Source organism: Pipra filicauda, unplaced genomic scaffold, assembly GCF_003945595.2.
Source record: "Pipra filicauda isolate LSUMZ 115617 unplaced genomic scaffold, ASM394559v2 scaffold47_size6085603_pilon, whole genome shotgun sequence".
In the NCBI taxonomy this organism is placed as follows: Eukaryota; Metazoa; Chordata; class Aves; order Passeriformes; family Pipridae; genus Pipra; species Pipra filicauda.
In genome coordinates, this window is record NW_024104620.1 from 140,995 (window position 1) to 162,563 (window position 21,569).

A 21,569-nucleotide genomic window follows, 5' to 3' on the forward strand; every position below is an offset into this window, starting at 1 on the left:
TTACATGTTACACTGACGTAAAGAAAAAAAACATAATCTGTAGAACTACAAGGTGTGAATCAGAAAGATTCACTTCAGATCCTAAGATGACAAAGGATAGCTCGAACACGTATCATTTAATTGCATGTTACACAATAACCACTGGAACCCACAACTGGCATATTTTTGTTAAAAATGAGAAACATTCAGCTTCCAAGGCCAGTAGGGATACAAAAAGTCCAATTTGCTTAGAACAAATAAGAAGGGAAAAAACAGCCCTCGAAACCATGGCAGGCAGATGCAGAATTGCAATGTGTTTGATCTATTGTGTTTGTGCACTTGAGGTACAAGTGCACAGCTGTCACGCTTCATATGTGCGACAACTCAGCCTATAAAGCACTGGTGTCAAACCGCTCCATAAAGTTCCAGAGTTCATTACTCCTGATTCATCAGCCAAAAGGATGGCCTTGCTCCCTGGCAATAATTTAAGAACAGTGATGAACAAACTCTTTCCTAATCATAAAATGCAATATCTTACTCTTTCTAGCAAACAGATATCTCATCTGAGATTAGTCCGGTGGCTGAATCATCGCTATCTCCCAACAAAGAGCGGATGCTGACAGGGACAAAAAGAGTGCTGATCTGTTGCTCCACGCTTCTTACTGAAATAAAAAGCTAAAGTATTGGAATGAGTGAAAACAAGAGTCACGACAGGCACTGAAATGTTAATATCCTTCATTTTATGCATTATAGAAAATTACAACTGCATGCAAGCATACGTACCTGGGTCGGTGTTATGCTTGCGCACGCGGGCAAATTGATGCAGAAATCTGTACGTGCCAGAGGAGCCACATGACAGACACATGCTGCGGCACGCATGTCTCGGTTTACAGGTGAATTAGGACAGTTCGACCTCCTCTAGCAGACCGCAGCCCCTGCAGGGCCCTGGGAGCGCCAGCTCTTGCCCACACTCGCGGTCGCGCTCCCGCACGCAGGAGTTCGGAGCTCCGGGACCGCGCTCGCAGGAGAGCGGAGCACACCCGGCACACGGCGGGAGCACAGACCGGCACACAGGTTCATGCTGTATTTTTCAGGCACGCGGGGGACACAGACCCCGCACACTCGGCGAGCACAGACCCCGCACACTCGGCGAGCACAGACCCCGCACACTCGGCGAGCACAGACCCCGCACAAGGGGAGCCCCTCATACTTTATTGCCGCCCTCAGCCCCGCACCGCTCCCGGCACCCCCACCGCGTTCACCGCGCGAGGAGGTTTGAACCGCGCCGGCCGCCGTACGGGGGAGGTGCCACCGCCGCTTCCGCGCGGAGCGGCCCCGGCTGCGCCATGGAGCTCCTGCAGCCGGCCGCCCTCCTCCTCCTCCTCCTCCCCTTACTGCTCGTCCCGCTGGCGCTCGTGGCCAGGAAGCGCAGCGGCCGGCGGACACCTCCGCTCAGTCTCCTGGTGGTGGCTGGCTCCGGTGAGTGGGGATTGCCGCCAGCGGGAGTGGATGGCGCCGTAGAGCCGCCACGCAGTGCTCCTGGAACTGCGAGTCCCGGCATGCAGCGCGGTGCGGCGCCCGCCGGTAGGCCCCGGTGCATGCCGGGAGCTATAGTCGCGGTGCCATGGTTCCTCCACGGCAGCTCTCGCAGCCCGCCCGGGCCGGGCCGGGCCGGGCCTCCTCCGCGCTGCCGCCTGTCTTTGGGTTTTTTAGTGCTCGATTTGAGAAACTGTTAGGCTACGTCTTCATGTGGGGCTTTTTCGTCCGTGTTTCAGAACCTTTCCCTCCGGCAGCACGTGCATTTCTCCAGTCACTCCCGAGTGTATCGATAAACTGGTGCAGGACTGACCTGTGCAGCTGCTTAGTCTGCTGACGAAAAAGTATTGATGGTGGTGCAGGGCATGGCTTTCCAACGATCGGCACACCCCTGACATACGTGGCGTTTTGTAATTCACCCAAACCACGTTCCTGTGATTTACTCTCAAAAGCCTCGCATGGGTCCGTCAGAGGCAGTACAGCTGTGCAAGTGTGTCACCCCATGCTAAGGGGGGCACACACATCTACTGCTCCTTGTTACCTCCTCCCCAAAGTTGCAGGGCAATTAATTTGCCCCAAAAAACTAATTCGAAAAGTTGCAATTGACAAATCCAGGCCAGTTTGGATTTCATCACATCAGTATCCCTATGGTTTCTGTGCACCAACTAATTGAGTAATGGTCTCAGGATCTTCCTGCAATCTGAGTTTCACTGGCAGTTTTATAATTCTTCAAGTCATCTTTACTTCCACTAGGGCTGGAAATGTGCTTGTTTTCCTTCAGTCCTTTGGAATCTAGTTTGTCTGTATTAAAAGAGTACTTTCCCTATATATAAGCTTACCAGGTGAAATAATTCATGGCAGTTAAGATTCATATAATGTTCAAGGCTATTTGAGACTTTAAGTAGGAGTCTCCTACTCTTATGTGAATGCTCAGATGATTGCATTAAAATTTGTGAAACCTTCAACAAACGTTGCTCACAAGAAAATACCTCCAAACATATTTGAAAAATACAGCATGAAATTGTGTGGAAAGGTGGCAAACTCTCATTTGTAAAAGGGCACACCTGCCTTGCTTGTCAATCGTTCGGCAGTCACGAGTGCTTCACCTGTGTAACAGGTCTCTCAGGAGCCTGGTGACCCTGGTCAGCAGGAGGTAGTAGGAGTACATTTAGTTTGCTGTTTTGGTCTGTAGCTGCCAGCAAAGTAACACGTCCAGTAAATGCTTATGCACATAGCATAAGTGCAGTTTGATGTTAAGCTGATCCAGTCCAACAGATAAAAGGTGAACCCGTTCCACTTCACCTGTGCACACAGTCTTCTTTCTCTCCCTTTCCCTGTTGCAGTATCCCTGTAGCTGCAGTTCAGGAAGCTCAAATGACAAAAAAATTAACCCTGCCCCCTAAAAAGCACAATTAGTACTTCCTCTCCAGTTTGGTGCCAGTTTAGCTCCCTGAATCAAGTGACCTTGCAGTTGGAAGGTTGTGAACACCTGCTCAAGGGCAGTGGTCAGAGCGCCCCGCGGGAGCAGGACTGTTTGTTTTGTCTGCACCAGGCTGTTACGCTGGAGCGGCTGGGAGTGAAACTGCTGCCCAGTTGATTTCGGTATTATGAGCTGGGATAGTACAGTCCCTGCTGAAAAACATCCATCAGTACAGCTTCAGTGCATTATCTCCACATTATTTAAACATTTAGTCTTAATCATCCTCTGATTGAATCCTCTACTCTCAGGAGAGCATCACTGAAAGCAGTAGTACTAACACATTTTAAAAGGAAAAGTGACCGATTCAGCTGAAGAAATGGAAAGGTACAAAATTTCCCATACACTAATTGCAGTTTGTTTTGTTTTTGCAGGTGGGCACACAACAGAAATCCTGAGGTTACTTAGCTGTTTGTCAGAGTCCTACTCTCCTAGACATTATGTTTTTGCAGACTCAGATAAGATGAGTGAAGCTAAAATACGTTCTTTTGAACAAAAAAGGGCTGAAACATTCCCCAAATCACAGGTAACTTGTTAAATATATTCGTGTAAGGTAAAATGATCTTAACATGACATTCTAATTCAAGGCAATTTGGAAGTGATTCTTTAAAAGGATATTTATACAAACAGCAAGTGCTTTTGATTTTCTAGGTATTGATGATCCCTTACACTAAAGTTCAGCTTAGAGTGCCATTCTATAGATACTGGGTTTTATGTTTCTAAAAGTGAGCTAAATAACCACCATTGATTATTGGTGTACTAGAGGGACACTGAAAATGCAAAGTAAATCTACTTAAAAATAGCAAATGCTGTTCTTGCTACCAGTTTTCACAACCACCTTTCTTACTTTCTCTTAAAACAGTCTTTACCTCCTGTTTATATGTTAATCCATTTAAACTAATGAGGGAACATAATCGTAGTGAAAGTGACTGTACAAAGAAGGCTGTCTCTTGCTCAAGAAAAACATGTTGAAAATAAATCTCTTTTAATTTTGTAAATCAGCCAGCCATTGAAATGTTATTTGTAGCTATAAAGATACTGGGTCAGAAATATGGTGGGGCAGATTCTTTTTTAATTTGGCATTTCCCTCGAGGACACAATGTATTTTTTTAAAATAAATCATATATAAAAATGTTTTATGTAAGTAAACCTTAATTGAAATTGTATTGGTTTTGTGTCTTTCTAGACTGTGTTTTGGTTGTATTTTAAAATAAAATATTAAACGTGTTTAAAAGACATGCAAGGCCTCTGAATGTCAGAGTTTTGTGGCTGATGATCTGAGCAAATGCTGAACTCCTAAAAATAATGAAAAAAATCATTAAAATATCTTGTTTATCTTTTTATCAAAAATTTGCTTGCTTTGAGCTAGTTTGCTGTATGATTAACAGACAGCATCATGACTGCTGACTTAAAGTGTGATCTGACATCCAGTGAAATTAGTAGAAAGATGGTATTTTTTTATTTAGAAATTAGAATAAGTACAATGGAAGTGAGTGTTCTAACGATAAAATCTTAAGTCCTTTTGAGCAAACAGTACAACACACAGTAAAATAATTATTTACATGGTGTCGATTTCATACGGTGCACTTGCATTGTCTTCAGCAGTGCTACTGGGACAAAAGGATGTAGAACTTGGTACCAATGATTTTTAGAATAAATCCTTTTACTGTAAAGCAACTGCTGCTAAGGTGAGCAACAGGCTCACTTGGCAATGACATTTTTAAGTTTGCTTACCCCACTTCCACCTTGGAAGTTGAAGCCCACAAGCTGCCAGATCAAGTGGGGATGATTTAGTTCAAATTGAGCATGGCAGTCTCTTCTCTCGTTGTGCACTGAGGATGAAAGTTTAGTAAAGCAACCAGAGGTTCTTCCTGTTCTGAGAATTCTTGTTTGCTAAATAGCCATTCACACAGTCATATTCACTTACCTGAAAAATGTCCAACCCTAAATTACTAAATTTCTTAAAAATACATATTTTGAGTATTAAAAGATAATTTTCCATTAGTTCACTTGTTTTTGCTAAGCAACTTCCCTTTTATACCCCCTCCAACTGCTAACAGATCATGTAGTTATATTTTCCTTTAACATTGAAAGCCAGAGGAATATTTTTGGCTGCATATGAGTTTGATGTCTGGATAACAGATGCTCATTTTCCTTTGACCATTCTTTTTCCACTGAGCAAAAGTATTTAGAGAGAAAATGGAAGATAAATTTTGGAAAGTAAAGATCACATGCCTATAACATGTATTTGCTAACTTTCAGAGTATGCTTTCAGCTACTGGCACATAGGATGTGTTTTGTTACTGGGGATGCTGGAGATCATCGAGCATTTAAAAATAATGCGCTTGTAGTTTCTTGCAGCTTTGAATAGAAAGAGAAGTCTGAATGCTTCCACACATGGTTATTCCCGTCCTCATCTTGTCAAGGAAGTAAATTTTTCCAGATATAAGGACCAGATGGAAGACAAATTAGAGAAATGACCTAACAGAAAATCAGTGATGTAAGAGAAAATTATAATGTAAAAAAACCCCCACAAATACTTTTCTTTTTAATCTGTGGTCTAGCCCAGTTCTAACAGCTGCAGTATTCAGGGAGAAGGAAAAGAATCCAGAATGAGCATCTTGCTTACAAGAAGAAAAATGCTGTACCTCAACCTACTAAGTCACTTGAGAAAAAGAAATCCAAAATGCCTCCTATGAAAAGTCTCTGGTCCTGCTATCACTCTGTTGCCCCCAGCCTGTAACCACAACTGTTCCATGTGGATGCCCCCAGAGCTGTTACTCAGGGAACCTTCTATGCTCAGCATAGGGAACCTGCTGCAGTTGCTGTCAGCCTACTCTAGCAGCAGAAGGACAACTTAGATTTGTTGGCTGATGAACATGAATTCTTCCCTGGATCTTATATTCCCCTTTGTCATGTCTGAGTTGAGCAACCAGATTAACTAACCTTTGCATAAACTTCTCCTGACCATACGTTTCCATTTTTTGTTTCATGAGAGAGACTATGCTAAGAAATCTTGTTTCTCAGCGTGAAAAAGAGCTGTATAAACCCAGTTTCTGTGAAAGCATTGCAGTGTGTTCAGTTGACCATATTATAATAATTCACAGCAGTTGCAGTTTTCCACCAGCTTTTCCTTGCATGCTTGCATACACCAATATTAACTAGGTAAAGGATTAAAGTTTCCAGCATGCTTTTTAAAAAGAATAGATAAAATCAGCATGATTCTTACTTGAATTCTACAAGTAAATTTCTTCTTTGATACTGTTTGGGGTCCCTGCCAAGTTTTACTGTAATTACTTAGGGTTTTTTAATGATGAAGAAAATCACATGCAGTTTTTTTTGTCAAATACTCTTTAAAACCGTTCTTACAGTGAAGGTTCGTCTGAATAGTTCCACTGAAACCTAATCTGCCTAAAACTGTCTTATCATACCCATATTTCTTCCAGGACTGAGTACTATGCAAGGGTCTAAACTCCCTTTACAGCATTTCTTTTTATCTCCTGAACTCTTCCAAAGCTTTAAGAAACAGAGAGGCAGTGATAACCAGAAACGGTTGAATAGGGAGCAGGGGGCATGTTTATTTTTCCATATTCTGTTGTCAGACTAATGCAATCAGAGTTTCAACACCTGCAAATAAAACATAAGAAAAACAATTTATAACATCTGTTAATGCCTCTTGGTATCACAGCTATTAAAGAAACATATCACAACAAAACAAGTTAATTTTGGCTAAGAAAATTAACAGTCTGTATTTATAAACGTTGGGGGTTTTTTATTCTTTCCACCTTATATATTAGAAAAGTCCCAGTTAGTGCTATTAAAGACTGATTTGTAGTTTGTGTTTACTGTACAGCCACTGTTAACATGATCTTTCCGGGGCACAAATTATCAGGACTAAGCTATAATAATTAGCAGTGTGTATTTGAACTAACTGGGCAACTTTCAGTATCTGTATTTAGTGTTTCTCACTCCCAATAGAAGTTCTGGAGTGGTAGTGATCTGCTGTCCCCGATGAAGTGAGATAAGGACCGCTGTCCACATGAGCAGTGTGTCAGTGTCACTGAGCTGTGCACTGCAGCCTTTATATTCGTCTTTCGTTTAAACAGTCAAAAATATCATTAGGATAAGGACTGCCTTCTGACATAGCACTAGTTCTTATGTGTAGTTTTTATGTGTAGCTCCTCTGCATCATAGTAAAAGCCACCTATGAAGAGTGCAGGTAGCCTAACTGCTGTTACCTGCTCACAGTGTTTTGAGACAAGAAGCAAACATCCTTGTTTTATTAATTTGATATCTTTTACGCAGTAAATAATCTTTACTTTTTCCTAGGGAAAGAACAAAGAAAAATTATTTATTTATTTTTAATTTAATAATAAGATGTTCTTTCCTCTTTATGCAAATGTTTTACATTTTGAATATGCATCTTGCATATCTCTTGAATACTCACTGGGTACTCATTTAAAGGATAGCGATATTTGCTTTTACATTTTTTAATAGTATTCGCCGGGCATTAACTGAGAAGAGCAGCTGCATTTTCTGCACTGTAAATGCACAAAGGGTTTAAGCAGGCGAGAGGCAGCAGAGTCCCCGTGCGCGGGTTGTGCGATCGGACGGGCTGGCGGCGCGGTGCCCACGAGGTGCCGCACTCGGCTCACACACCGCGGGGCAGCTCCTCCGCCCGGCTGGCTGCGACGCTGGGAATGTTTTAAAGTAACCTGAGAAGGGATTAAACAACAGGTATATAGTTCTAGTATTTGTGTTTACTTTATTGCCAGGAGCGCTAAGCATCACACCACAGGCATCTATGCAAAGCTCTTATACCCAAACATTTCCAAACTAGATGTAAAAAAAAAAATAAAAAAAAAAATAAAAAAGGTTGGCACAGACAGAAGTAGTAACACTATAGCAGGAACAAAAACATTCTTAGAAAAGTAACAGCTCCAATTATCGTGCTCTCTTCCAGTTCACCCTTCATCGCATTCCCAGAAGCCGTGAGGTTAGACAGTCTTGGATCTCCTCTGTGGTAACAACCCTATACTCCATACTCTACTCTCTTCCTTTGACCAACAAACTGAAACCAGATTTGGTAGGTAAATTTCAACTCGTTGAGAATCAGCATCATAAAAGCATTTGGAATATCAACACATTGCAGACTCTGTCTCATATGCTCTAGATTTACAATTCGCAGGAAAAGTATTTTGTAATATTAAATTAAATGTAGCAGCAATACATCAAGAGAGAACAGGTTGCGCTGCTGGTGAATTAGAGCAACAAATACCAGTTTTCCCTCTCAAAGTTTGCAAGTAACATCAGAGTGTGTCATTTCCTTGTTAATGCTGGTAGAACTAGCAAAAACAAAGTTGCTATTCTTGATAATATCTCTTTAGGATTGCAACAGCACAAACTATGCCTGAAATCCCGGTTATCCTGTTGGCTGGACTTGCTTCTAAAATGGTATGACCAGTCTGGCACAGACAGGTTCAGACCAGCACAAATATATACAGATTCAGTTCTTGTGCTTACATGGACTTTTGAGCTACAATGCATATTTATTTAGTTTTTGGCTGACTGACATTAATTATCTCATCTGATGGCAAAAAACATCACTGCTGAATAGCAACTCCTCAGCACTTTGGTAACTTTTCAAGCTGTTCACAAAACTGCACTCTCATGCTAATTACAGCATTCATTTAAAAATATTCCACAGAGTTAAACAAGTCAGAAGCATTCAGGGCTGTCAAACTGTAGAACTAAAATGGAGATACCCAATCAATAAAATTTTGTGTTAGTGCAAAAGGTACGCACTGGACTCCTAGTTTTAAGTCTTACAATTCTGTTAGAGAAAATTTGGTTACAGCTGGTATTTTTCTTTTTTGCTAGACCTGAAAGACTCTGAAGGAATCAGTAATGTAAACTTGAATTTTTTAAAAAAGCCTTATTTTAGCAAAATTTCAAATTAATATTTTATGAGGTTTTAAATATTTTATGAAATGTGTAAAGACTAATGCAGTTACAAGGTATTTTTCATAATTTCATAGCAGCATCTGACACCCACAGAGGTCATTTGTAAGGAGACTTTTTTTAACTCCCACTGTGAACTGTATGGCTAATTCTAAAGAGGCTTTTGTATATTTGTGGTATTCTGAATGTTTAGAGAGGCTGCTGTGAATAATTTGATCTCATTGGCTTCAATAGTACTGGTCAGTTCCTCTCAGATCAAAAGCTACTTGCTTGCTGGAATTTTCCAAGCAATTTACTGTGCAGAACAACAGAAGTAGCTTTTTTGCATTTAGTGTTTTTCAAACCTATTCTGAAAAGATAAAGTTGGGAGAGAGGAGAAGATGCCATATTATTCTTTTTACGGAGGTTTTAGTTGGGGCAGGGGAAATAGTCAAGTTTGTTTACATGAAGCAGACAGAGCAAATGTGAGTAATATTTAATAATCACTTTGCTATACCACTGTGTTAGGTTAATGTATATGTACCTTTTTCCTTCTTGCAAAAGAAATTGACTGAAAAAAAATCTCACCGTGTAGCTTGTAGGAAGCAGGAAGTTACTAATGTAATTCCATGTACTCTCTGTTTACAAAAGGAATTTAAGGTGACAGTGAGATTTACACATAAAATTATTAGAAATAGTTTTGGAGTTAATAAACTATGATAAGCTATCAAAAGACTAGCATTTTCAAAAAACACTTAACCTTGTAAAATTGAGGATACATTTTAGCAAGGCCTTTAAGCCCTTTGTAGTGTTCGAGGGAACCACTGACTCAAAATGATATCCAAAGAGTCTTTATCCATGATTAGAGAAGGGCTGGAGGGGAGGTTGTCCCCAGTTACTTTTTCTCAGGTACAATTATCAACCACGATAGTAGCTGGCAGAAGCATCTCTGGCATTATGCCAAATCTTACAGCACTTGAAAGCTGCTTACATACTACTACTTGTATGGATATCTTAGTTTCAGAATTCTGTAAAATACAGAAACTCAGAGAGCTCCAAAGATTTTAAATCACTTATCCAAGGAGAGTGATTCAGGGATTAGAATGCCTCACATGTCCAGTGAAAAGACTGTGTGGTATGTGAAGCAACTGGTAGTGTTTAATTGCCTTTAGACAAAAAGGTTTGCAGGGAATTGCAACTCACCCTACCCTTGGCAAAATGCAATGCTTAGTAGTTTAAAGAACTAGAAAGGCTGGGACAAATGCTTAAGTTCACAGTACTCATCTGTAACTTTTGGCATGGAAATCAAGACCTGAGTTTAGAAACAAGGACAGTATTACGTCATGCTGAGAGCTTCATATTTTTAAACACCAGAGCTTATGGGTACTGTACATTTTCAGTCTAGACACTGGTTCTGTTTAACTGCAGGAGGGAAAGACAACTTTGAATTGCTTCTAAATCATTTGTATGTATGAATGATCCCCAAATCCTTACATTTGCTTTTAGGCTTGTCAGAAATACGTGTATGTATGAAGGAATGACTAAAGTCTTCTCCAGGCACCCAAAAGCTAGAGAAATGCAGAAGAGTTGCAGTTTTCAAGAAATGTAGGACAAGAGAAGTACTGCGAAGGGAACCTGAAACCATTAGGTGCACAAAGGCAAGGTTTGGAACAGATAAGCTTAGTTTGGCATAACTTGCATATCTGCAGAATGAAAATAGCTGGAAAGGGGAAACAGCAAACCAAGCTGCACAGGAGTTACTTGCTATGTGCTTATTTACATGAGCACTGTGTCCCTTTTTGTATCTCACACTGATCTTCTGGCAAAGCTTCTTGGTTTACTTTGCATGAGAAAGCAGTTCCATCCAACCCTTCTTCAAGATAGTGAGTTCAGAAAGAACTGAACAACTTCCAGGAGACCTTTGCTGTCTTGCAGGACCTGACCCACACTTGAAATGGGCCCCCAGAGAGTTTAAGAAATGTTAGCTTAGCTGTTCGGTTTGAGATCATCTTTAGGAGGCCCATTTCTGAGTTACGAACATCTGCACTCTGCAAAGTCAAGTCCCTTTAGAGATATTAAACCAAGTAACAATTAAGATGTCAGAAGTGATGATCAGCTTGTGTTTCTATAGCCAAGAATTATAGAAATATAAGTGTCAGGGTGTTTTGCAAGCAAATGTATAGTGGGCAGTTTTTACAACATTGATCTGCCTTAGGTAGGCTTTCTATACAGTGGCCTAAAATTCCAGGGAAGCAAGGCTTGTGCCAGCACACTCTGCCTACACCTACCTTCACCCAGAAAAGCTTTTAAAACCATTCATCAGTTGCAGCCAGATTTAGCATGCAGTTGTAGCTCAAAGACTGCAAATTCCTACCATGAAAACAGGCAGCTGGTCAGAGAAGAGAGATTTATTGTCTTCATTGAGAGAAAGGCTAAGAAGATGCATTAAACCATAACAAGATGTTATAAGATCTATTTTCTAGGAAAAGATGCAAATCCTTCTTAGTTACAGAAATTAGAAAAGCTGCACAAAGATTTTTCCCGAAGATAGAGAAAATTGCTGGATTAGTTGATGTACAAGAAGGAATAAACTTAAGTTATATGATATGCTTTAAGTCAGTCAGTAGATACAAGTTCAAAGGAAACTGATCTTCAGTTCTCTTGCTACTTACAGAACCATTGTTCTTGGGCTGGTTTGCCAGCCCTGCAACCAGGTTTTCAGGTGATCTAGCCCTTTGTCTGGGTCATGATTATCCTGGTCATTCTGGCATACCTGAAATTTGAACCGGAAACAAAGGATGTGCACCCACCACACAGCAGAAAACTACAAAATACTATATCCAGGCCTTGTTTTCAGCCATAGAGGGGTTATGTAATTGGACTAGTGATTTGTTGTCCTTTAGTATAATTAAATTTCACCTAGAACTGTGCAGAAATGCTGCATAAAGCCTTATTCATTAGTAGATTGCACATCCTGGACCCTTAGGACCAGACTTTATTCCTTTTCTGGGGACACTTCTCAGCAGTTCCTACTGCCTAAGGGCCCTACAGAGCCTGAAATAAGCAGATATTTTCAGATCACTGCTATTTGGAAAAACCTGGGTTAAATCAGGCAAAGAAGGCGGTCCTCCCACATTAGGGCCTCCTTCCTGTGGGAAGTCTGTAGTAAGAAGTTTGCATTTGCACAGCAAGAACAAGCTCTGCTGTCTCCCTCCCCACCAGCTGTCAATTGAATGAGTCTCTCCTTGTTAAAACTTCTTTCTAGAAGCCTGAAACCTGCACAGCTCATCATGCATGTAGCCATCTACCTATTCTTTTATGACTGCACATCCCATCACACATGCCTGGTCCCCTGACGGCTTAAACTGACTACAGGCAGCTTCTTATCACAGAAATGTTCACACAGTAAGCTAAATGAAAAGAGACCATTATTTCATTTAGCTAAGATTTTCCATCCTTTGTGCCCTGCCCAAAAGCTCACTCTAAGAAATTACTGTGACAAATAGCAAGTTATTGTCCCTATCACGGTTCTTATTGGAACTTTGTGGAAAGCTACAAAATCTGGGTGGTAGCATTTTTTTCTCTATTCACTTCATAACAAGTGAACTTTGTATAATGCCATGTTAAGACTATCTGCTGCATTCTTTTACACACTGAATCTTTCACCACTAATTTATCATTCTTTTGGACCAGACTGACAGTGTGTTTGACCTACTGTTGTTGTTCTAGGATCAAAATAGTCAAAATAAGCAAGAGTAAGAATATTGGATTAAGAGATTAAGACCTTCAGTGGCACAAATTGTTTAGTCAAAAAACCCCGAAGTTAAGCTATTCAAATTTGTGTTTAACTTCTTGGTGTTGATGAAAATTAGTTTTATTCACCGGTCCTCTGCCCTGTGTGCTGTGTACTGCTACACTGCACTCACAATGTGGAATCACCCCGCTGAGCACAGATAAACATCTAAAGCTATTCCAATTGGTTGGTTTAAAGCTGTGGCTCTGGTCTTTCTGTGACTGCTGATTAGACATGGCTATAGACACTACATTTCAGAGGAAGGACAGAAGTGTTAGTAAAGATGAACTGAGTTCTTAGCTTAGATTTAAGCAGACTTTAGACGTAAAAGAGTCTTAACTCATCAGCTATCAGGTTCATCGTGAACCTAATGAACATCCTGGTCACACTTCCATGTATGTTATGAAGCGTAACAGTCTTGCTCAGTCTAACCACTGGTATGAGATACAGATTGCCAACACCTCCAGGGTTTGCATTGCGAAGGTATTTCAGGCAGGAATTTGATGCGCATTCTTGCTATGCCAACTTCAGTGTTTAGGCAGTAGCCTGAGATATGTTTTATGTACATATAAAATGTCATGTTTAGCTAACCTAAAATACTGCTTTCAAGTTCTAGTTAAATGAATGCTTGACTAATGTAAGACACATTGAGATTTGCAATTAAAGGCTCATTTTAGGCCACTATTACTAATATATATGAGTATATTTAACAGTCCTCGGATTTAATTTCTCCTTTTGAGTAGAAGCGGGCTACTAGAAAAAGTAGTACTTTTTATACCAGGAAATATAAAAATTATTTGTAAATAAGCTCTAAAAGGTTGGATAGTATTTCTCATGGTGACCAAGAGACTGTAGTCAGGTTCAGATTCAGCCAAGGTGACATTGCTGAAAGACAGGTAGTACCTAGTATTTGTAGCTACAGACGTAGTTCAGTGAGTACCATTTCATTTACTTGGCAAAGGCCTTTTACAGAATTGTTTTATGACCAACTTTTTCATCTACACAAAGTCAAATTTCCTTTACTTTGTACAATTTTTGAGCAGCAATAAACCACAGTAGGGAGGGAGTTAGTTTATTCTCCACCCTGTATCTGCTTTTTAACCAACCTTCTATCCATCTCCCACAGTTTCTCAAAAGACTCACTGGTTGTTTTGTTGGTCCTACTGACAGTCTGGGTATTAATATGATGTTTCAATAGCCAACACTAACATTCCCATAGACTTGAACAGTACTACTGGTTTCACACTTGTCATTTATTATTTCTTTTAATTGATTCGTTGTATGTTTCTCATTTTACACTTGGCAACTAGGCTCGGAAGTATGCTAATGGAAACTACCACTCCAAAATCCTTTTAATCCAAATGACAGACCTGCCACCTGTCATACAGGGGCAGTTAAGCAGGGTGCCTAAGGTTAGATTAACTAAAAAAAAATATTAATAAATTAAAGCCTGCATGTTTCTTTATGCATGCAAATCTAGCTTCTCAACCTTTGCTCACTAAGCTATTGCCTAACTTCTGAGGCTCTTAATGACCCCAGTTATCTTTCCTCTTCATCAGTAAAGCCCTTGGGCATACCCAGAAACAGACCTGAGCTGGTTCAAGTCTTTACAGTGTCATATAGCCACATACATAGCTGAGCTCCTGTGCTCTGCTGAAATCCAGAAACAAGGAGCTTCCCTCACTACTTTGTATGTGGATGCTGATGCAAATCACAGTAAGCTGGCCCTGTTCCCTTGTCTCTTGCCCCTGAGGACAACGGGCTGGTAACTCTAGGTCAGGCCACTAAGTGCCTAAAAGGCAGAAGTGACAATGCCTAGTGCTGTTACAATTAAATTCTGTAGTTACATCTAGTTCCTAGTGGTTTTGTGAAAGCTCTCCTTTTCTCCCATAGAAAAATCTACTAGGTAGGATTTTTGTCTCCCTCTCCCCAAACCTTTATAAAGTAAGAGCTGCAAAAGAGAAGGAGTTAGTGATGCTTCCCAATGTATTTCATTCCATGATGCAAGTAATACTCATTAAAAAAAAAAGTACACATTAGAAACCCAGCTGCACAGTGTGCTAATTTAAGTCCTTGCTCTTCCACTTCTCTCTTCCCCACTCTGGCATTCACCGATCTTATTTATCCTGCTTAGGTAAGCTGCCTGTAGGACCACACATGTCTCTGCTTGTTTTGAAGAGCACCTCACTTACTGTGTAAATGTATGATAATAACAACAGCAACTGTACCAACAAATACAGAGGTGGACAAGGAAGGCTTTCATGTAAATGCTACAAGCTGCTGACCAGCCCGAACACAAGCTGTTGATGTAGAACATTATAACTATCTTTTTGCACCCCTGACGATTCAAGCGATTTAGACAGTAGAAGATAAAAGTGTACCTAGGTATAATTCAGTTCTACCTTAATTACCTGATTTCTACCTTAATTACCTGATTTAATCAGACTACACAGCTAGTTTTTGGGGGTTTTTTTTGGCCTATCTTGCATTCTGCAGCTAAGTTCAAACAGAAAATAGGGTGTGAAGTTTTACCTGGTTTTATGTACAGGTTGTGGAGGGAACTGGATAAGATCTTCACTCTTCAAAAAGTAATAAACCAGTAGGTAGTTTAGTTTTATTGTTCAAACAGAACCTGAAATTCTTCTTTTCCCCCATCAATAGCAATAATAAGGAATTGTTGAAAAAGGTTCCTGCTTTTTTTTTAAACCCTAAAAACATAACAATTCTAAGCTAGTTTCTCTCAAGGTTCAAAACTTGAATTTTCAGATATGCTAAATAGCAAGACTAGCAAAAGCTTTAACAAGAACACTCTCACTCAGTATTTGGGTAAGGAGAAATCCCTTTCTCTCAAATTCTCACGTTTCTCTTGTTTTTCTGATTACTAAATGTATCTACCCTGAAAGAGTTATTTCTATAACTGCAGTATCTCTGTGTGGATGAGCAATGTGTCTCTTGAAACCTTTTAGGGTTACTAATTTACGAAAAAAGTAACAATTTTTCTCTGTTTGCCATACAGGCTTTTGTTGCCACCAAAGTAACTACCAGAAATTGATTCTTAATAGATAGGGTCTGCTATATTTTAACATACTAAAAAAATCTATTCAAGACAAAATAGCATGTACATTTTATCTTATTCTCAATGTATGCTACTGAATCAAAACACATACTAATAAAAGCAATACTCTCCATCCCTGGAGATCTTTATTGAGAACGATTTACAGGAATTTTGATGTGAGGAATGTTATTGTTTTTCAGGTGTTAAAACAGAAAATGTTGATGTGAGAGAAAGCAAGTGCTGTGCCCTAAATCCCATGGTGAGTCCATAGCAGAGCTGTGGGTACAACCCATGCTTCTTGACTCTCCAGGCTTGCATCTTGTTCATGAGCTCATAAGGGAAATATAGTTATAATTAAAATTTGAGATTTGTTTACTGATGCTTTTGTGAGCTTAATTTTACCATTAAAGAATCTCCAACATTGAAAAAGCATGCCCCAGAACTGCAGGGGTATAATGCTTGCCCTGGTGTTTCCCACAGATTTGAGGATTGTTAAGGATACACTGAGAAGTCAAGGGAAACTTTGCGAATTATGGGGACAAGAAATGGGCACAGCTGAAACCAAGAAGCCAGATTACAGCAGCTTCTGTAGCGAAGGAAAAATGTTCAGCTGGATACATCACCTTACAGGGCGTTAGTGTGAAGTTTTTAAAATAGTAATATAGTACTAAAAAGAAGCAAGGGCTGATGAGCTCATGAGAATCTGTAATTTACATAGCAGAATACAAATTAACTCATTGTGTTCTTCTCATGCCACAGAAATGGCCACCTTTCCCCATCAAAACAAGAAACACACAAACAAAAACATTCATTGTTCCTATACCATAGGAATATCTAATGGGTTTTTTCCCTACATTGTTAAAATATAAGTATTGTATAGCAGTTAAAAAGTAGGACTTACACAGATATACAGACATCATGCGGTTAACCCAGTTTGGGTACACTTTGTGTCACTCAACTTACCTTTGCCTTTTTTAGTAGTTCTCTGTCACCACCACCTCCTGTTCCCTTAGTCATATCTCCAGTTGTTTTGCACTGTAGAGTAGGGAGCATTACCAGAACTAAGGAGGCCTGAGCAATATCCTGAATATGCTCCAGGAGGTAGCTCCATGTCTGGTAAAGTAGTCTTCAGTTCACACATGCACATCCCACCACAAGCCTCTCCAGCCCCAGGAAGCTGGGCAGTTTTTCTGCTCTTGCCCAGGTAACAAAGGCCAATCTCTGCAGAAGTCATTAAGGAGAACAGCAGGTGTTGACAATTTCTTATGCAAAACAAATCACACATGTTTTCCACTTTCTACTAAGTTTGGGGGGACTTATGTTGTCCTCCCTTTGATTGGTGTAATTTGGGAACATCAGTACTTAAACACTTGCTTATTGAAGATATACAGCAAATGTATGTTTACGTATTTATGAGAAAAACTGCAAGTTTTCTGCTTTACTCATTTTTGCTTTAATCAGTGGCCTGACATTTAATCCCAGTGAAGCTGTGAGCTCTGCTTTCAGTGTTTTCACTGGTAAATGTCATTCTGCCACAGTGCTGCATTCACCAACTCTGAAGTAGCTTTTATCAGCAGTGGTGCCATGTGCCAGTGTTCTCAGTGTGCCAGACTGCTGGCTTAGCTTATTTTCTTTCGACAGCTGTGGAAAATATCTGAAACATAAAAGCAAGAACTATTTGATTTTTATATGAAAGTGATTAAAATGAAATTAGATTTGTAGAGTAGCTAAAGAGAAATTTTGTATTCTGATCCTTTACTTTTAAACCTCCATTAATATACAGCTTGGTTAGTTTATTGTACTGTTTAAACTCTGGTTAGATGGAATTGGTAGAGGTTTTTAGTATGTACAACTTAGTTTACAGACCTAGCTATGACCCCAGGCAGCCAGTGAGCCAATTCAGCAGTGAGCTGGGTATTTCTTTGCATTAGAGGTGTAGAGAGACCTGTAGCATTGGCTTCTGGAACAATCCCTTACCACTTGTTGGCAACAAAGTCAGATAGCCCAGTGACCAAGAAAGTCTTTGGGCAGTTGCAGTTCAAAGGTGACACAAAAATTGTCTTTGGCCCTTCTTTCCCCCTTTCTGCTGCCTCCTTAAGGGAGGCTGAACCAAATAAACCAGAGATTTTTGAGACATATCTCATGCAACACAAATATTCTACAGGCAGCCTTGTTGCTAAAGTAAATAGATATTGGGAAACACCCTGAAAAGATGATTGACCTTGTAGAGACCCTGGTCCCTTCTTGCCCAATAGGTGCCTGTCTCTTCCCTACATATTAATGATTGCCATTGGATTCACTGAGAGATACTTGTATTCTGCTGGAGAGGAAAAACAAAAGTTGGTCTTTTCAAGGTGTAAGACATCAATCATTCTCCAAAAGTTAGTTTTGAATAGTGTTTTAAAATTCACTAGTTGGGCGGCTCATCTTCTCTTACATATTTAAGGAAGGCTGTACATGATTCAGTTCCTTTCCACAGTCAGCAAGTTTGTATACTGGCAGAAGCTGAACAGTAGCATTTCTAGCTTAAAGTTCTGCAATGGCTCCTCTTCTTTATGATGTACATATTTATTTTCTCAGAAGTTTCCCCTGTATCCCTTGAAGAGTGTGTGATGTTGGATTCCAGGCAGAAGGAACACTGACCTCCCTTCCTACTGACAGTGTGAGAGGGAGTAAGTAGGACTGGTCAGACCAGATTTTTGGAGGGGAATTGCCACTGCAATTGCAACTGCACCAGTTCTAGGTAGGACATGTCTCTAGACATGCACTGAAGGTTAACTGAAGGTTAATTTTTAGTGTTCAGAGAGATTGATTACTAGTTTTGATTTACAGATCATGACCCCCCAATTCAGATAGGGACCTATCTGTCTGTGGGCTTCAGCAGGTTTACACCAGAGTCTCTTTCAGGGGCCAGTTCCTAAATCCAAGCATTTTGGAATAGCAACATCTATAATCAGAGTATTTTATGAGCATTTGGCATACATAAATCCTATAAAGCCACGTCTGCTTTGTTTTGTTTGAACTGGTATGTGTGGAAGGGGAAAGAGCAGAGGACATGAGTTATGATCATATCATGGTTTTTTAGAGATGCCAAGTCCATAATTTTCCTGATCCTTTTCCCTGCATGCAAGTGCTTTTCCATGAATCAAAGGGCATTTGAGAAGCACCCTACAAGTTAGTCAGTAGAAAGTATAAATTGAGTGCATTATATCAAAACCTGGATATAGGAGAGGTATTTTATTATGATTTTAATTTTGATTATTGCTTTTCTGTTTTGCGCCTCAGCAAAATAACAGCAGCTCAGCTAAATGTGGCCTTTAGAGCTACATAGAGGTTTGCAAATAGACCTGTTTACCATTATGTCATTACATGATCTTTTGTGAGTACACTTAGTTTGGAATTCATTGTGGCATTTACCTTTGTGTGTGCATTTAGACACATGGTTTAGTTCACAGGTATGGAAAAGTTACTATGGAATGCTAAAAGGCAGCATGTGTGGTTGGTTTATGCCCTTCCTCACCTAGACAGATGTATAAAATACAGCTTCTTCATTCTCAGCAGATTGTAGAGTTTAAAGTCCCATGGATTTACTTGAAGTCAGGCTCAGCAGGAGGTTTGAAACCACAGTTTGAAACCTCTGGTTTCAAAATAGTATGCAAAGTTGATGTGTTCAGCTGCTTTGCTTCTTAGCTATATAACTGTTATTATAAAATCAGTGCACCGCTTCACGTTCCAAATACAAGAATGTGTGGACATTGATACCCTAAAATTCCAAGATTAAAAACGTGTGCAGCATGTTGCTTGTAAGGGACTTTGAGAAAACATCAGCAAGTCTTGCATGAATAAATAGTTCAATTAAGATCAACAATAAAATTTTGCAAATAGTATTACATTCTGTTGATTCTGATAAGAAACCAACAGCAGTATGGCCATCACATCCCCAAGCTAGATTTCTGGGGCTATGATAGAGACACAGTATAGGTGAGAGAGTTTAGAACTCAGAAGCACCAAAGCTGTTACCCCTTTTAACTGAGGCAAGATGTTGCCAGCCAGTTTATCAGTGGGATCTTGCCCTGAAGCTGGGAAGGAAACATTCTGAGATGATTGCTACAGCCCTGAAAGAGAAACTCAGATTTTTTTTTTCCCCACCAGTATAATATTTTTCACAGGCTGGTGAACTTGGAACAAAAAAAAAAAGTGAGTTTATAGGATATAGAGCCATGATTTTATAAAAGAACTCTTTATTTCCATGTAACCCCAGCTGTGCAGAAAAGTGCTGATTACATGGTAGTATTTAAGTTTAGTAAGAAATTCCTCGCCTGAAATCCATTTTGATACCAAGTAGAGTGCCTAATGTACCCTGGTTTAAACCTTTTACTTTTAAGCAATTTGGTTTTCAGTTGAATAATGTCTAAAATTAAAAGAGTACTTCCTTTTACTGTTAACATTTATAAGTGAATTTGAGATCCTCTGCTATAAGGATGTGACATGTTTTTACCAAAACAGCTTCCTTCTGTATGCTTGTAACTATCTACTAATGTTTATTAAAATAAAAAATAAAACCCAATCATGCTTATCAGCTGATAGAGTCTCGTGAAGGTCCTAATTCATCAGCACATTTTTCATGAACTCTTAAATGTTCTGCTGACTTAAGCCAAAGTTCAAGAGGTTTATAACTGGATCTCAGGTTTAATAATCCTAATTAAACTTCTTTCAACTTATTAGGTGCATAGATTTCATGACTGATACAACACAAAGCTGTGACTGAGACTGGAAACTGTTTAAGTTATATACCCAAGGAATTTCCTTCATAGAAATTAACTGTGCCATATCGAAGCTCCATGACATGTAAATAAATATTTTTTGGCAACTACTTTGAAATAATGTCTTTTCTTTACACCCCCCCCCCCCCATTTTTTCATATTCACTTGCTTGTTCTGTTTTTTTCCAGTATATTTGGAAATATATTTTTTGTGTAAATGTAACATTGAATGAATATGCACATTTTTAATTCTTTACTGTATGGAAAAACTCATGGTTTACTTTTGTAATATGTTTCATCTCTTTTAGATATTGTGCAATGGACCAGGAACATGTGTTCCTGTCTGTATATCTGCTCTTCTTCTTGGCCTTCTAGGAATAAAGAGATCAATCATTGTATATGTAGAGAGCATCTGCCGTGTGGAGACTTTATCCCTGTCTGGAAAGATTCTTTACTACTTTTCAGATTATTTCATCGTTCAGTGGCCTCATCTTAAGGAAAAATATCCCAAGTCAGTATATCTTGGTCGAATCGTGTAACAACAGAAGACAAGCTTTACCTAAAATAAACTCTGCAAGCTCCTCACTGAAGAATTGCATTCATGTAGCAATTTATTTTCAAGAATTCCTATTAAGAAATGAGGCTGGTACTGGAAAATGAGGCAATAATAAAGATATATCTACATTTAGGTAAAATTTTTGTGTAGTTGAGTTTATTGCTGTCATTTAGGTCTGTTTACCAATACTCCATAATGGCTTTTAAGTCAATGCTGTCTCTGTTTTCATCTAGTTTTCCTGCTATGTGAATGGTAATTTTTGTCTACAAATAAATATGGGAATTTGTATGAATGTAACATTTCCTTTAAGGAAACTTTGTGTTTTCTAAATTGTAAGCAACAAAGTCTTTTTCTAGCACAACAGACTTTATTTCCTGTATGCTAGCAGTGAAGTCCCTTGTGAATCCTTAGAGTATAAAGGAAACAGTTATATTAAGTTGGCTTCATGACAGTTTGTACTCTACAGTCTTC

General features: G+C 39.5%; 2 protein-coding genes across 2 annotated transcripts in view; one reads left to right on the forward strand and one right to left on the reverse strand.

Moving 5' to 3' along the window:
- Window positions 1-1,782, reverse strand: part of TLCD4 (TLC domain containing 4) — a 35,474-nt gene extending 33,692 nt beyond the window's left edge. The window contains exon 1 of the mRNA XM_039386315.1: window positions 763-1,782. The gene's annotated coding sequence lies outside the window, so the exon portion shown is untranslated. The remainder of the gene's footprint in view (window positions 1-762) is intronic.
- Window positions 1,274-21,534, forward strand: ALG14 (ALG14 UDP-N-acetylglucosaminyltransferase subunit). The gene is made up of 4 exons (XM_027722754.2): window positions 1,274-1,458; window positions 3,367-3,518; window positions 7,956-8,078; window positions 20,851-21,534. Exons 1-4 carry the CDS (start codon window positions 1,326-1,328, stop codon window positions 21,079-21,081), a joined length of 639 nt encoding a protein of 212 aa, XP_027578555.2. The 5' UTR covers window positions 1,274-1,325; the 3' UTR covers window positions 21,082-21,534.
- Window positions 21,535-21,569: the final 35 nt, after the last annotated feature.